The following is a 17725-nucleotide window of genomic DNA, read 5'->3' as shown; positions in this document are numbered from 1 at the left end:
CATTCCAAAGAACTTTTAATCTTCGATTCATTACTAACCAAACTGGTTTTTTTTTTTATTCAAACTGGATTGAGAACCATTATCATTTCCATCTGATAATGAAACAAAACATTATTTCGATTTTGTCGTCAAAGCGACAGCGATCCTACGAACCGTGGTACATCGCACGTGTTTTCGACAGGGTTGCTATTGTTGCATAAGATATGAAGTCCTCCCCCTCGTTAGGCCAAAAAAGGTCTCCTGTCTTTCACTTGTCACTCATCTTCGGAGGAAACCTGATGTAAGGGCCCACAGTCAGATGTGTCTTCACTCGTCAACAACGAGCTACACTGAAGCCAATCATGAACCGACTTCTCCTTGCATGCGTGGTTCTGGCGGCTGCCAACGCTGCAGTGGAGGCAGAGTGTGTCTTCGGTTACACACAGCGTGAGGGGGGCAACTGCTACAAGTTGTTCGGTCAGAACAGGCACAATTGGCTCACCGCCGACCACATCTGCACATCTGAGGGAGGCTGGCTGACCACCCTCCGAAACGAGGCGGACAGTGTGTGGGTCAACAGCTTCTTCCATGAGAACAGGCGCCACTTCTGCACGGATTGGTACTGGATTGGGTATGTTAAAATGCAACTATTTACAAATAATCAGAAAATCATCGAACGCATACCATAACTTTGCCCATACGCATGGCATAAGCAGTTGTTCCAGCTCAAACCCGTGTGTGTGCGCATGTACATGTGCATTGTCAGGGCGGGTCTAGCTTTCAAGAAATGAAGGATTGATAAAAGCAGGGGAGGGGGTGAGGGCGTGCCAAGATTTCCAAGGGGGATCCCGGAGCAAGCCCCCGGAAAATACTCTGAAATCTAAGGTTACTTTCTTCTGCATTCTAAGGCAATTTTGAGAATACATTTTGGGAACAATAGCATTCCATATAACAATACTATTTTTGGCCCCAATGTATATAGGCTACTACTGTAGTATCACGCTAATTATCCACTCTGTAACTTCGTCTTGTATTTTGTAAATACATTTGCTATAATGATATTCGTCTTGTATTGCATACAGAGCCAACGATTTTGTGAGGGAGGGAGTCTATGAATGGGTGCAGGATGGCAGCGTACTCCAGTATTTCAACTGGCTGCCTGGCGAACCAAACCATCACATAGGTTACAACGAGGACGTGGTGGAGGTCAACAGCGCCAATCGACAGTGGAACGACAATATCCTCGACGGTGTCCAACTTTGCTTCATCTGTGAGAAGAAACCAATAGGCAGTTGCTAAATAATAACAATTGACCTTGCTTCAATTGAAATAATACTTTTATATCTAGTATCGGTTTTCCAGGCCAATTTCCTAAAATATTCATTCAATTCTGAAAATCGGTCATTCAGTTTCGTCTGAATTTGAATGCACGTCTTTTATCCCATTTCAATTCAACGAAAGTTCATTCGATTTCATCGTCCGTGCATTCGGTTTTGAGAAACAGACGGCCAATTACGTTAAATTTGCATTCATTTACGCAAGCATACCTTTTCTAAATTGATTTCAGGTACAGCTGATTTGATTGACGGTTAATGAAAAAGAAACCCCTGATTGTATCTGGTGCCGAATGCATTAAACTAAAAGTGAAATGGAATGGTGAATGTTTGAAATCGCCCTCTAAAAGCAAAAACAAAAGAGTCTTGTAAACGAATCTGAATGGACATAAACAACAATTGCTGCTCAATCACTTAATTGATTGAACTGAAATGGAATCGAACGCTCTGGTAGCGAAAATGAAACGCGTATTCAGAGCGATTCTCAAAATCAGACGAAACTGAATGACCGATTTTCAGAAGTGAATAAACATTGTAGGAAATTGGCCGGGAAAACCTTTATTATCAAATAAGTACTTTCAATTGGTAAAATGAAACATAGTAATAGAATGCCCTTTCAGCATTTTTGAAGTGTGTCTGGAAAGTGTTTCTAGTATGTTTTTACAAAATCCGACAATAGACTAAATAACTTAACGTTGTTATTTTACTTTACAAGGCAAGTTTTTAAAAAGAATGTCATCTCTTGCATACCAGACAAGATGTTCTCTGAGGGCCTATGTTCAAAAGTACAAAAGCAAAGATTTGGGATAAACTACAAATCGGACTTTCAACATTTCCCGGTCCATTTGTCTGAACAAAAACGAAGTGCTCAGCCAAAACTTGAATCGTAATGGTATTAATTAATTCAGTAAAGGATATTGAATCTGCATTGGCATATCCTTCCAGGAAGATTATATTTATCTAATTTTACCCTGTCGCCGTGATATCATTTAAAACAAATATGGTAGTTTTAGCATCAACAAGATTTTTGAAAAAGCAGTTTTCAGACTGGAAGCTGCTCGTTACCGTATATACATAAAATTCTGAAATAAAATTGTCGGGACTCATGTCGTATATAAAATGCAATTATCAAATCGTCGACAACTTTTTCTACTGGAAATAGTCACTTAAAATGTCAACTTACATTTGCTCTGAGCAAACCTCAAGGAAACGAACTAGCCTAATACAAGCCGATCGGTTTTCATTTGTCGTTTGGCAAGTAGAGCGTAAAATTTGATCACAAAACCTGCGAGATTTTATATAAATAAAGTACATCCGGGTACTAGTTATACGATCTACAACAGTGGCAATGACTTTTTTAATTGCATTATATTTTGTGTCCCGACTGCATCGGAAGTAATTCTCTTCTGTGAAAGAAAGGAAAACATTACAATCAACAGTGTAGGCCTATTCAAAACATTGCACGTTCATGACATTTTGACCTCAACTTCCATATAATCGATCACGCAGAAAATTGGGTAACTAATTGGGTAGATTCTAACACGAGAATCTGTGGCTTGGTTAGTCAGTGTTTAGTATGGAGCTATTTACATGAGAATGAACGTGAACTGCCTATCCGCTCCGTTCACAAGTACCCCTCACCGGCAAAGGAAGTACAGTTGGGGGTGACCGACCGACGCCATCTTGCCCGACTGCAATTCATTTGTTGCGAAGCGCGGCCACTGCGCGTAAATAGAACAAGTCCCCTGGTGTACGTGCGTCACACACAAGGAACGGTGCGCGTCAATCAGCTAAATGTCCCGCCAGCTAAATGTCTCCATATACACTGTGTATATGTCTCCATATGTCTCCATATACACTGTGTATATGGAGATCAATGGTCCCGCCCATGGGACGTCGTTGTTGGGTAAAAGGGCGCCCTCTTTTGGTAGCGCACGGAGCTCATACTAGTGAGCTCTGTTACATCCGGGTTTTTTTTGGGGGGGGGGTTGAATGTGGCGTACAGACTTAGTGGGTGCCCTGTGGGTGCACAACGGTAAATAGCCTAAATCCCTCCGCCGAGCTCATGAATAAAAATTATACCCTCGACATATTCTATATTAGAGAGTTCTGAGAGCCATAAACTTAGGAAATTGAAGAGATATGGCAATAAAGCTTTGGCCCGGATATGGGGCTTCCAATTCCGAGCATTTTTGATGCAATTGAGCCCGAAAGTGGCGCTATTTTGCCATGTTGTGAAGGGATCGTTTTTGTTTTCAAGATGACTACTTTTCCTACTTTATTTGGGGAAAATAGGGGTCGTCTTCTTTGGGTTAGAATTTCTCGAAAAGTCAATGGTCAACCCACCAAAAAATGAAAAGAAAATGAAAGAGTACTCGTTGATCGTCATTTTCCTGTGCAGCTTCAATACCTAAGAGAGTTTTGAGAATTGTTAAAAGAATTTTGAAGTATTGGCATTTATCACTAGTGTCTATGGTAAATTTAATGCAGGGTTGCACCCCTATAGTCATCGCGTTTGCAGAACGACATTTTAATTAATATTTCCTTAAACAAATCCCTTGTTTCACTGGTGCTAAGAATTGATTATTAAAGAAATTGAATAAACTGTGAAATATTGCATACAAAACGCTACAATGTCTAAGATAACCCTTTTAAAAAAAAATTGAAATAGGCCTATAGCTTGAAGTACTAATGCAGTGCCGAAAATGGACACGAAGTATAAAAGTCAATGTGCCATGTGACTTCAACTCAAACATTTAATTATCTTTGGCTTATTGTTTTTTCCCCAGGAAAAAGTTCATGTCAACACTTTTAAACCACTCATACTTAAAGAGATAAGCACACAGTGCAGAAGAGGGCATTTTGCTGAAAATTGCCATCACAGTATACTTTATACCAACGTGTTTGTTTATGCCAAATTGTGTCCGGGTGTCCACCCAAACTCCCGCCCTCTCTGATTGCGAATCTGTCAATTACGTGTGGGTGGGTTCACACGAGAGCGTTCGATTAGCCACCACGTGATACCCGTGTTTGTTCCGGTGTCAACCACCGCTGCCAATGTCACAGTGTCCAAAATTGTTGTTGTACTCAATTGTTCAGTAATGCTTGACTGAAATTAAATAAACTTATAGGGGTTGAGGCCAAGGCTTTAGGAGTATACATGTATCTGCAGAACTAACAAATTTCAAAATGGACCTCATGGTTTTGTAGTTAGTTTAAAAGGAATCAGACGGACATTTTTTTGGGTGGGGGGATGCTGTAGTAAAGATTTGGAATGGGTTTGTCAGGACGTCCTACGACGTAAGACTGCTATGGCTAGCGAGGATCAATTTTCTTCGAAAGCAGCCCAATCATCGCCACGTTATTTGCTCCCAATTCATGGACGTTATTCAAGTGGTGACGGACATGATATGGCGTTGTGACTCTGCTTAACTGTTCTTAATTTTGGGGGTGGCTTACTGCAATGATTGCCACCGATTCCTGCTGGCGTTTAGGAGCCAGTTTCGGGCAACACGGTTCCAGCAAAAGTCGTACACCAGTCTGTAACTGTTTGTACTTGAAGGTGTAGATGAAGGGATTAATACAACAGTTCAGCTGCACCAAAGCCAGCGAGGTGAAATAGAAAGCACCGCTGAAATTCAGCTGAAACCCCAAATTGTACACTAAGAAGGCGATCTGATTGGGCGACCAGCAGATGGTGTACGTCACAAAGACAATGAAGAGGGTCTTCAGCGTGTTACGTCGGGCGCGAAGCAGGGAACCACTCATACTATTGTCGCTTTCTTGGCTGGTTGATGGCTCGGCGTGGACAGTTGTCGAAGCTTTCTTCAGCTGAAGGATGATGTGGACGTAGCAGAAAGTCATAAAAATCAACGGGATCAAGTACTCGACGAGAAATGCAATAGTTCCCCATGCCACGTTCGCCGCGGTAGACAGACTGGCAAACACGCAAGCGCGATCCTCCATTCGATAATAGAACGCATTGGTGCCTTTGTAGCCGATTGCCAACACCCAAACTGCAACAAGCATACCCGTGGCCTGTTTCCTACCGAAGTATGTCACGTACTTGAACGGGTACACAATGGCCAAGTAGCGCTCAGATGTAAGAGCGACCAGATTCAAAGTCGATGCGACGTAAAGAACCCAGAGGATGACATTTGACTGCCAAATGTAGCACTGGATGGTCGCGATCACGGCATTGGGATGCAGTACCTTCGGTGCTCTGATGTTATTGTGAAGCACCATGAACAACGAGCCGAGTAGATCGATCAGAGCCTGGTTGAAGATGAAGGCGTTGGTCAGCGTTCTCATGGCCGGAACTTTAGCGATGACAATGCAGACGACAGAGTTACCCAGGATGTCAATGCTCCCGATGACTGTACGTAGAATAGACCGAGCACTCATCTTGGAGATTTTTGCAGCGGTGTGTTACTTCAAGACAAGACAACCCCGTTATATTATACCGACACACTGATGTAACTTTGAGTGCCTAGAATTTAATCAATTCCACTTTTCAAACCGACATATTGCCCACAAATGAATCAAAGCAGATGGTCCACTTCGTATTGATGTAGCGCTTACCATCAATCGAATTTCTCCTTTTCCTCGACTGAATACACGACTCAGGTGTATGTTTTCATTTGTGATGAAATTTCGTGCAGGTCTCATGCTATCAAGGTTTATCCAGTTTAAAAGCATATGTGGCAATTAACTTGGAAGTAATGCTCATAGACGCATACGCTTTCATTGTGGTTTTCATTTATTTGTTACAATGGTCGAAACATTAAAGACAGATTCATAATGGATTTCAATTGAAAAGAATCCCTTCAATCCTATCTTGCTTTTGTCCTCGGGCAAACCAACAACCAAGTCACGAAGTCACGTTTCGTTTGGTAAAAGCTCGAACGATTCATGTTTCCCATGAAACTTGAAGGAAAACAAAGCTGTTTTAAACTTCCATTAGCTCAGCTTAGGAAGCAAAATTGAAAGCTTCCTCTCCAAAAAGTTTCCTTTTGACAGGAAAGGAGAATACCTTGAGAACTACTCTATAGTTATTAAGTTAACTTTTTAAAGATCCTGCAGGGTGCACTTAAGTTTTTTCTTTTTCCTACTCGCTTATTTGTCCATCTGATTTCCATAATGGTACTTAGTTGTTTATACATATACATCTTAATATATTTATATATTTTTTTTGTTTTATACCTGTGAAATAATAAACAAAATGAAAACAAATCGCAGGACTCAGTGCCGAAAACGGCAATCTAATAATACATTTGTGTGCGCTGAAAATTGCCAGTCACGATTTGATAGTCCTTGTTGGAATGTCTATATCAAAACAAGTTATAAGAGGGTCTGATATTTCGTTCCTTGCAGCATCTGCCTCAAAGATCTTGTTGAAGTTCTTGTAGGTTACTTTTCAAGATAGATCATTTGTACTGCAGCCATGTTTGAGGTGCCTTTCGTTCATCAGGGATAAGCAGGTGTATAGACTTCTTGTGCATTAATAACAAAACACACCTCAAATACAGGGTGAGTAAAAAAAAACGAAACCCAGATGTTGGGACCATTGTTTTAGTGAAGTTTGGCATGTAGCACTTCCAAAATCTAGGATATAAACTTCAAATTTATAAGCGTTTTTTTGTTTAGTACAAGAATCATTCAAATCCCTTATGTCCTTTACAAGTTACGGAGTTTAGTTTAAACACAACCACCGCTTTAAAGTTCTATCCACGGATCACAAAAAAGGTGTGTGTTCTTTCAGCAAAACAAAACAATTCACACACATCCCTATGTGATTTGTTTTCGTTTGCTGAAAGAACACCGAACTTTTTTTGTGATCCATGCGGACAGAACCTTAAAACGTCGGTTGTCTTTACAACTCCGTAACTTACAAAGTACATGAGTGATTTGAATGATTCTTGTACTAAAAGAAAGATAAGGAATTGGAATTTCATGTGTACTTGTTTTGGCATTCGAGACATTGCGGGCTATGGTCATATCGGATACTTTTCAGGCTTTGTTCCCACTTGATGTATTGAAAACTATATTTCCAATCAATATAACGACTCTTCTGTTATCACTGTGATACATTGCAGCTATGCTTCCAATGGATGTACATAAAATGTCAAGAAAACCACCAAGGTCTCTTGAAATCAAACATATTTGAAAGTTACCGAATGCAAAATGTTTATCGGGTGTACCTATGGTTATGTCCACAATGGTATCCCCCATCCTGACACAGTTGTACGCCCTGTTGAATAATAAATGAATTCTGAAATACCAAACAACACGCGTTTTGACAATATGGGTATCAACTTAAACAACAATATGCCATGTCTGTTATAGCTATATACTAACAGGTATCTTATGGTATAATGGTATACGGTAAACTTAAAATCTCGATTTCTTTTTTAGGCTACAAAACTGCATGATTATTTTTGATAAACAGAAGTGCTTGAAACTGGCTTATTCACCCTGAAAGTCTCCCAGAACAAGAGCTGGTGGTGTCACGGTGTGTTTTCTTTCAAGAAGTGGTCAGTTTTTATTAAAGTGGATTTTTTTCATCAAAAATAACCCTTTTCGTTCAAAATATGACATTTTCACTCAATAAATTAAGAGAGGAGATTTTTAAACATGCAAAATGATCGAGTACCAGGGCGAGGCCTTGGAGCAGCTATGGGAGCGTATGGGACGAGGTTGACAAGCTTGTATTTGAACTAAGAGCCAGATATATTGCTAATAAATACAACCAAAATCACATAGGCCCACAGAGAAAAGCTTAATAAACTCAGTTAGAATTGAGATTGCATATTTTGCTCAGCGCCCTTCGATTCCCAAAATAGAGCCATAAAGTATCGGCCTTAACCTAAGTTTTGACACATGTATAAACCCATTCTGAGCATTTTTCAAAATCACCACAACGACCGCCGCAGGTTGTCACGCATTCTATTATAAGACGCCATACGTTTCAGAAGCGGTTTGAACAAACCTACAAAACTGGGTTAAAGTGAGATTAGAATAGGTTTTCGAGAATCTTTTAAACTGCTCAACAGACGACGATCCATTCCGGACAGTGATGGGCAGAGTGTTCCATATTTGGAAACCATAGCAGCGGAGAAAGCACGTTTCCCAGTGTCCCTGAGAGTGCGCGGTATTGATTTCCGAGCGGATCGAGACCTTGTCATTTCAAGGTTTGCTGAGATAAAAATAAACTACAAAAAAAACATACTACTAGGCCTACTCCGTCGGCCACAGTCTGGCGGGCTATGCTCCACATTTTGATCTACAAATCGTCTCGATCTTCCACTACAATTTTAATCTACAAGTTTAATGTGATGTTCTGCCTTCCTAGCTTCTTGGTGCCACGTAGCGGCTACCAGAGCAAGAGCTGTTTCGCAGGCTGTTCGTGGTGACGATTACAGTTTAAAGCTACAAGTTCATCCTCTGAGACGCCACCTTGTTGTCTCCAACCTTTGGAAGATCTCCGGAAAGGACGGGGTTACACGGTCTCGCCAGCTGTTTTTGAGCACAACTCGGAACGTTCGTGTTTAATTAGCATCCACTGAGAGTGATCTTTCAAGGTAAGGGACTAGGGTCCACGGGTACAGAGCACTCACAGCTTAGAGAAAGATAGAGTCGAGCGTGATCAACATCACGATTATGAGAACTTGTTCGATACGGTTTTGTACATGCTAGTGCTGTCTTGAATGTGATTGGGAGTCGCAGTGATGTTCAGAAAGAAGAGCTGTACAGACGTGACGTGATGAGAGTGCTTTCTGTGGCAAGCAAACGGCGTTATTTAGGGGTGACGTGCAGTTATGAAGAGATCGCGCAGTACTACACGTAGTAAATGTACTGTGTCACGAAATTGTCCTTAATTTGGGCGGTGGTTGCCAGCAATGGTTGCCACCGATTCCTGCTGGCGTTTAGGAGCCAGTTTCGGGCAACACGGTTCTAGCAAAACTCGTAAACCTGTCTGGAACTGTTTGTACTTGAAGGCGTAGATGATCGGGTTTATGCAAGAGTTCAGCTGCACCAGCACCGCTGTGATAAAATAGAAAGCGCTGTTGTAGTCTAGCGAGAAAAACCCGACGTTAAACATGAAGAAGGCGATCTGATTGGGCGACCAGCAGATGGTGTATGTCACAAAGACAATGAAGAGGGTCTTCAGGGTGTTACGTCGGGCGCGAAGAAGGGAACCACTCATACTACTGTCGCTTTGTTGGCTAGTTGATGGCTCGGCGTGGACAGTTGTCGAAGCTTTCTTCAGCTGAAGGATAATGTGGACGTAGCAGAAAGTCATAAAAATCAACGGGATCAAGTACTCGACGAGAAATGTAATAGTTCCCCATGCCACGTTCGCCGCTGTAGACAGACTGGCAAACACGCAAGCGCGATCCTCCATTCCATAATAGAACGCATTGGTGCCTTTGTAGCCGATTGCCAACACCCAAACTGCGACAAGCATACCCGTGGCCTGTTTCTTACCGAAGTAAGTCACGTACTTGAACGGGTACACAATGGCCACGTAGCGCTCAGATGTAAGAGCGACCAGATTCAAAGTCGATGCGACGTAAAGAACCCAGAGGATGACATTTGACTGCCAAATGTAGCACTGGATGGTCGCGATCACGGCGTTGGGATGCAGTACCTTCGGTGCTCTGATGTTATTGTGAAGCACCATGAACAACGAGCCGAGTAGATCGACCAGAGCCTGGTTGAAGATGAAGACGTTGGTCAGTGTTCTCATGGCCGGAACTTTAGCGATGACAATGCAGACGACAGAGTTACCCAGGATGCCAATGCTTCCGGTGACTGTACGCAGAATCGACCAACCGTCCATCTTGGAGATGTTGCAAGTCTATATTAGTGTGATGAGGCTTCTGAATCAAGACAAGCTAACTCCGTGTGTTTTATACTGATACGCTGAATCAAATGTGCCCCAAGGTCCTATCCTCAGATTAATTTTTCCACCGTGATCAGCCTGGCCTAGATGTGAATTGTATAGAGATGTCCCTCTTTGTTGTAGTGCGCAATCGATAATTGTGTACCCACGTTTCTTTTGTACCTAAATTAAATTGAAGCACTCTCAGAAGTGAAAAATTGTGTTCTGTGATGGAATTACGTGAAGAGCTGGGGCTTTAATGTCAGCATTCCTGTCTATTCACTACAAAGCAATCTGAGAGACATGTTTTTTTCATAAAATATGTGTAACAATGGCCAAATGAATGAGTAGCAAGGGTCTGTGACGTGCGAGCAGATTCAGCGATTAATTACGCAAAACAAAGAGTTCGTCTTGTTGTCGAAATTCTGAACATTCAGTTGGCGCCTAGCTTCCATTGTCGAATTTCAAAAACATGTCGGCCAAATTGACCAATCAACAGCTTAGTCCATATTTCTGATCAAATGACCTCACTATTTCTTAAGTCGACTCCGATTGTCTGGTGCGTGGGTCGAATACAATTTGCATTGCTCACACAATATTTGAGCAATGCACAATTGTTTTCGATATGTTATTGTATTTTATTCGATATTTTATTCTGATATATTATATCAGATGTCGGAGAGAGCTCTGTCGGTAAACGTGTGATACTCAGACTACATAAGGAGGACTCACTCTAAAAACAAATTGGATTGAAAGGAATCTCTCGAAGACTTGAACCCAATGTACATGACATTCTCGAAAAATGCCAGAAGCAAAACCCGAAGTTACATTGAGCTTGTTTGAAGCTATGGACCCATTTTAGATTCCCCATAAACTTTGAGCACATTTCTGAATTATAACTTCCTTTTGTTAATTTATGAACACAATCTTGTAAAAAAAAAATCCCGACATTTTGTCGCCACATATTAAAAAGACAATTTATAGAAATAAGCCTACAAGATAGTATATACAATGCCTTATACCACAGATGAACATCAGTTACATTTTGTGCACCGATTCACCAATGACGAACAGATATAACATCCCTTTTTTAAATTGAAAGTCGTCGATCACGTGGCTATGAAAGAGGGGCTTTGAAAGAGACGGCTTTCAAAGAAGGGAAAGAAATAGTGAATTCAGTAAAAAAAAAGTTTACAGATTGGAAATGTGATACATATTATGATGTCATACGCTTATCAAACGAAAAATACTATAATTTACTGGATACATGTAATGTGAATTAGAATGTAGACTAGAACGTTAATTACTAGAACGTAGTTTAGAACGTATATAGTTTACATGAAAACGTGCAGTGGGAACAGATTACATACAAAATGTCGATTACATGAGATATGTAGGGTATCTTGGGATGTCGTACGCTTTCACCTAAGGATTTCTTTTCGCTTTTCGCGCAGTACTACACTTAGTACATGTACTGTGGCACGAAATTGTCCTTAATTTGGGCGGTGGTTGCCAGCAATGGTTGCCACCGATTCCTGCTGGCGTTTAGGAGCCAGTTTCGGGAAACACGGTTCTAGCAAAACTCGTACACCTGTCTGGAACTGTTTGTACTTGAAGGCGTAGATGATCGGGTTTATGCAACAGTTAAGCTGCACCAGCACCGCTGAGATAAAATAGAAAGCGCTATTATAGTCTAGCGAGAAAAATCCGACGTTAAACATGAAGAAGGCGATCTGATTGGGCGACCAGCAGCTGGTGTATGTCACAAAGACAATGAAGAGGGTCTTCAGCGTGTTACGTCGGGCGCGAAGAAGGGAACCACTCATACTACTGTTGCTTTCTTGGCTGGTTGATGGCTCGGCGTGGACAGTTGTCGAAGCTTTCTTCAGCTGAAGGATGATGTGGACGTAGCAGAAAGTCATAAAGATCAACGGGATCAAGTACTCGATGAGAAATGTAATAGTTCCCCATGCCTTGTGTGCCGCGCTAGACAGATTGGCAAACACGCAAGCGCGATCAACGATTTGATTATAAAACGCATTGGTGCCTTTGTAGCCGATGGCCAACACCCAAACTGCGACAAGCATACCCGTGGCCTGTTTCTTACCGAAGTAAGTCACGTACTTGAACGGGTACACAATGGCCAAGTAGCGCTCAGATGTAAGGGCGACCAGATTCAATGTGGAGGCGACGTACAGGACCCAGAGTATGACATTTGACTGCCAAATGTAGCACTAGATGGTCGCGATCACGGCGTTGGAATGCAGTACCTTCGGTGCTCTGATGTTACTCTGAAGCACCACGAACAACGAGCCGTGGAAATCTACCAAAGCCTGGTTGAAGATGAAGGCGTTGGTCAATGTTCTCATGGCCGGAACTTTAGCGATGACAATGCAAACGACAAAGTTACCCAGGATGCCAATGCTCCCGATGACTGTACGCAGAATCGACCAAGCATCCATCTTTTAGATGTGGCAAGTCTATAGTGGTGTGATGAAGCTTCTGAATCAAGACAAGCTTACTCCGCGTGTTTTATTCTGATACGCTGAATCAAAATGTGCCCCAAGGTCATATTAGCTTAATTTTTTTCCACCGTAAGTGATCAGCCTGGCCTAGGTATGAATTGTATAGAAATTCCCCTTGCTCTGTGTTGTAGTGCGCTATCGATAATTACGTACCCACGTTTCTTTTGTACCTAAATTAAATTGAAGAACGCTCGATCGGAAATGAATGAAGGTCTGGGGCTTTAATGTCGACATTCTTGTTTATTCACTTCAGAGCAATCTGAGAGACACATGTTTTGTAAGTATTTGTAACAATGGCCAAATAAAATGAGAAGCAAGGGTCTGTAATGTGCGAGCAGATTCGGCGAATAATTACGCCAAACAAGACTTTGTCGTGTCTTTGAATTCTGAACAATCAGTGCATGGGCGCCTTCTATCGGATCTTTCCGCTGTCAAATTACAAAAGCATGTCGGCCAAGTTTACCAATCAACAGCTTAGTCCATATTTCTGATCAAATGACCTCACCATTGTAGTGCGCTAACGATAATTACGTACCCACGTTTCTTTTGTACCTAAATTAAATTGAAGCACTCTCGGAAGTGAAAAAATGTGTTCTGTGATTGAATTAGTGAAGGCCTGGGGCTTTAATGTCAGCATTCCTGTCTATTCACTATGTCACAAACCGGGCTCAACTATACGAAGAATTTATGTTTCTAGGACACGTCCCTGATAAAAAAAAGGAAATCTTCAGAAACAGATATTGATATTTACAAAAGAAAATAAATATTTATTTACACTATCTACAAAATATACCAGAATTCAATGAATGGGGAGTACTGTTTGCCTAATTCAATTCCTAGACCCTAATGACTTTCCCAATACTTATAACTCTACAACCTGAGGATAATACTCAATCAGTTCACTGTTGGGTGAGCGATCGTCCAGCGGTCCACGAAGGGATCCTTGCACTGGCGAATCGGAGGTGGATGACGCTCCTTTACATGCGACTGGGCGGGCCAGATGTCCACGACCTCAGTGTCTAGAGAGCAGGAAGGCTCCACAGTGCAGTGAGACAAATCACCGCGGTCCCAGCCAATGGGCGGTCCGGTCAAACTTGTCGGGTGTGGTTTTAAAACCACAATAAGGAGCCCTGAAAATATTAAATACAATGATAAACACCTACTTCCTAGTATTTTCAGGCTTAACTTAAGTACATCAAATGGACCACAAAACAGTGTGAATATCCTCCCAAAAGGGGCGTGTCTCAAAAAGCAAATTTACCATGTTAACCCATTCAAATATGCACGATCTACATTACAACAAAATTGACTCATTTATCGATGTTGAAATGAAATAATTACATTAAACCAATAAGAAAAATCATTTAAATACAACTTACAGTATATACTGGCTCCTAAGACCCGGTACACCGTCAAGGGGTGCAAATCTCGCTGGCTAAAACAGCTTGTGAGAAACAGCTAGTCACAGGCAACAAACGCTGAAAACAGCTAAAAACAGCTAACGCTGACACTTTGGCTAACACCAAAAACCAGGATTCTCAAATCCCCAAAATGAAATCTAGCAAAGCTAATTATCAGGAGCTATCGCTCAGTATGTGCTATCGCACCTCCAACCTGTTTGCTTCTCCCCTCAACCGCTCCCTAAAATTCTACGGCACCCAAAGAATGTGAATACTTCAGTAAGTCAGTCTAGAAAATGCAAATTACAACCTTAGAAATTCACATACCACACACACCCCTCTAAATGTTATGTAACTTAAAAAATCCACAAATTCTTTCAAACTTTCCAGCTACGGCCTTATTCGGGATACCACTCCCCAAAAATCAATCACAATTAACATATTCACTATAGGCGGTATCAACAAAAGGGAGGCGGACCGTGAAGACCTAATGAATATTAAATTTAAAGAAACAAAATTGCGCCCTCTTGTGACACACTACAAAAGCAATCTGAGAGACATGTTTTTCATTAAATATGTGTAACAATGGCCAAATGAATGAGTAGCAAGGGTCTGTGACGTGCGAGCAGATTCAGCGATTAATTACACAAAACAAAGAGTTCGTCTTGCTGTCGAAATTCTGAACATTCAGTTGGCGCCTTCCAATATTGAATTTCAAAAACATGTCGGCCAAATTGACCAATCAACAGCTTAGCCCATATTTCTGATCAAATGACCTCACCATTTCTTAAGTCGACTCCGATTGTCTGGCGCGTGGGTCGAATACAATTTGCATTGCTCACACAATATTTGAGCAATGCACAATTGTTTTCGATATGTTATTGTATTTTATTCGATATTTTATTCTGATATATTATATCAGATGTCGGAGAGAGCTCTGTCGGTAAACGTGTGATACTCAGACTACATAAGGAGGACTCACTCTAAAAACAAATTGGATTGAAAGGAATCTCTCGAAGACTTGAACCCAATGTACATGACATTCTCGAACAATGCCAGAAGCAATAACCGAAGTTATATTGAGCTTGTTTGTAGCTATGGACCCATTTTAGATTCCCCATAAACTTTGAGCACATTTCTGAATTATAACTTCCTTTTGTTAATTTATGAACACAATCTTGTAAAACAAATCCCGACATTTTGTCACCAAATAAGACAATTTATAGAAATAAGCCTACAAGACAGTATATACAATGCCTTATGCCACAGATGAACATCAGTTACATTTTGTGCACCGATTCACCAATGACGGATAGATATAACATCCCTTTTTTTTTAATTGAAAGTCGTCGATCAAGTGGCTATGAAAGAGGGGCTTTGAAAGAGACGGCTTTCAAAGAAGGGAAAGAAATAGTGAATTCAGAAAAGAAGAAGTTTACAGATTGGAAATGTACTACATATTATAATGTTATACGTTTATCAAACGGGAAATACTATAATTTACTGGATACATGTAATATGAATTTCAAAAGTGAAAAGAAATCCTTTGGTGAAAGCGTACGACATCCCAAGATACCCTACATATCTCATGTAATCGACATTTTGGATGTAATCTGTGTCAACTGCACGTTTTCATGTAAACTCTATACGTTCTAAACTACGTTCCAGTAAATATCCTAGTCTAAATTTAGGCCTACGTTTCTAATCTGTGTCCACCTCACATTTCAATGTGAACGATCGTTCTTATGTAATAAACATTCCAAACTAATGTAGGGCTACGCCGTCCTAATGTGATATAACGAATGTTTCAATGTGAACTTCGTTCTAATGTTATCTCATTACAATCTACGTAATCTGTGGGCACGTTTCCTTGTGAACTATACGTTCTAATGAAATCTACATCCCATGCAATCGAATGCTCCCAATGCCATCGGTTTCTATGTATCTGGCTGAGATCTAGGTTAACTCAGTTAAGGCCGGCTCATACTTCACATGAATGCCAAACTTGAGCGAAGTTAATTTGACGTCGCAAAACGTTCGCAGCGAATTTCGATGGAGTTGAAACGTGTTCAAATCTTGCGATTTCGCAGCGCGAACACATCAGACCTACGACTTTACAAAGTCTGGAAGGCACTATTACCAAGTGCAACACAACCACCCTGCTAAAAGTATCCAGTGCTGAGGAACAAGACGAATATAATATACACGGTGAAAGACACAGCTTTTCTTGAGAATGTAGGAGAAGATGAGAACGCCAAAAATCATCATTTCCCAAAACTAAAATGTCTTTGTTTCCCTTTGATACATTGCAAGTTGATCCCATCGGATACATTGCAAGCAATGTACCCGTTGGATATGAAACATCGGATTTGATATTATTTCAGGCTTCGTTTTATACAGAATACATTGCAGACTATGCTCCCGAATTTGTCCTCATTGGATATACAATGCAAACATGTGCCCATAGGACACTCACGTAGGCTGTACTTGCGTTCGCATTGGAGACATTGCGGGCCATGGTCATATCGGATACTTTTCAGGCGTTGTTCCCACTTGATGTATTGCAAACTATATTCCCAATCGATAAAATGACTCTTATGTTATTATTGATACATTGCAGCTATGCTCCCAATGGATTTATATAAAATGTCAAGAAAACCACCAAGGTCTCTTGAAGTCAAACATATTTGAAAGTTACCGAATGCAGAATGTTTATCGGGTGTACCTATGGTTATGTCCACAATGGTATCCCCCGTCCTGACACAGTTTTACGCCTTTGTGAATAATAAATGTGTGAATTCTGAAATACCAAACAACACGCGTTTGACAATATGGGTATCAACTTGAACAACAGAGTGCCATGTCTGTTATAGCTATATACTAACAGGTGTCTTATGGTATAATGGTATACGGTAAACTTAAAATCTCGATTTCTTTTTAATAGTGGGCTGCACAACTGTATAATTATTTTTGATGAACAGAAGTGCTTGGAACTGGCTTATTCAACCTGAAAGTCTCCCACAAGAAGAGCAGGTGGCTTTTTCGCGGTGTGTTTTCTTTCAAGAAGTGGTCAGTTTTTATTAAAGTGGATTTTTTTCATCAAAACTAACCCTTTTCATTCAAAATATGACATTTTCACTCAATAAATTAAGAGAGGAGATTTTTAAACATGCAACATGATCGAGTACCAGGACGAGGCCTTGGAGCAGCTATTGGAGCGTATGGGGACGAGGTTGATAAGCTTGTATTTGAACTAATAGCCAGATATATTGCTAATAAATACAGCCAAAATCACATAGGCCCACAGTGAAAAGCTTAATAAACCCAGTTAGAATTGAGATTGCATATTTTGCTCAGCGCCCTTCGATTCCCAAAAAAGAGCCATAAAGTATCGGCCTTAACCTAAGTTTTGACACATGTATTAACCCATTCTGAGCATTTTTCAAAATCACCACAACGACCGCCGCAGGTTGTCACGCATTCTATTATAAGACGCCATACGTTTCAGAAGCGGTTTGAACAAACCTACAAAACTGGGTTAAAGTGAGATTAGAATAGGTTTTTGAGAATCTTTTAAACTGCTCAACAGACGACGATCCATTC

At 40.9% G+C, this 17725-nt stretch overlaps 3 protein-coding genes and 1 pseudogene across 3 annotated transcripts; 1 reads left to right on the top strand and 3 right to left on the bottom strand.

The window, feature by feature from the left end:
• The first annotated feature begins 341 nt into the window (after nucleotides 1-341).
• Nucleotides 342-1278, top strand: LOC119720412 (perlucin-like protein). The gene is made up of 2 exons (XM_038190077.1): nucleotides 342-610; nucleotides 1062-1278. The coding sequence occupies exons 1-2, from the start codon at nucleotides 342-344 to the stop codon at nucleotides 1276-1278; spliced, it is 486 nt and encodes a 161-aa protein (XP_038046005.1).
• A 3473-nt stretch (nucleotides 1279-4751) lies between these two features.
• LOC119720411 (allatostatin-A receptor-like) lies at nucleotides 4752-5717 on the bottom strand. Its single transcript, XM_038190076.1, has one exon. The coding sequence runs from the start codon at nucleotides 5715-5717 to the stop codon at nucleotides 4752-4754; it is 966 nt and encodes a 321-aa protein (XP_038046004.1).
• Nucleotides 5718-9179: 3462 nt separating this feature from the next.
• LOC119720813 (dopamine receptor 2-like) lies at nucleotides 9180-10232 on the bottom strand. Its single transcript, XM_038190665.1, has one exon. The coding sequence runs from the start codon at nucleotides 10153-10155 to the stop codon at nucleotides 9187-9189; it is 969 nt and encodes a 322-aa protein (XP_038046593.1). The 5' UTR covers nucleotides 10156-10232; the 3' UTR covers nucleotides 9180-9186.
• A 1183-nt stretch (nucleotides 10233-11415) lies between these two features.
• LOC119720402 lies at nucleotides 11416-12659 on the bottom strand (annotated as a pseudogene).
• Between the last annotated feature and the right edge of the window lie 5066 nt (nucleotides 12660-17725).

The sequence above is a fragment of the Patiria miniata genome, unplaced genomic scaffold, assembly GCF_015706575.1.
Source record: "Patiria miniata isolate m_02_andy unplaced genomic scaffold, ASM1570657v1 HiC_scaffold_9, whole genome shotgun sequence".
Lineage (NCBI taxonomy): Eukaryota > Metazoa > Echinodermata > Asteroidea > Valvatida > Asterinidae > Patiria > Patiria miniata.
This window is presented reverse-complemented; position numbering and strand designations above follow the sequence as displayed.

Coding starts and splice junctions, on each gene's coding strand:
- LOC119720813 (XM_038190665.1), bottom strand. CDS start 10,155: ATGGACGGTTGGTCGATTCTGCGTACAGTCACCGGAAGCATTGGCATC.
- LOC119720411 (XM_038190076.1), bottom strand. CDS start 5,717: ATGAGTGCTCGGTCTATTCTACGTACAGTCATCGGGAGCATTGACATC.
- LOC119720412 (XM_038190077.1), top strand. CDS start 342: ATGAACCGACTTCTCCTTGCATGCGTGGTTCTGGCGGCTGCCAACGCT. Junction 611..1,061: donor ACGGATTGGTACTGGATTGG/GTATGTTAAAAT, acceptor TATTGCATACAG/AGCCAACGATTTTGTGAGGG.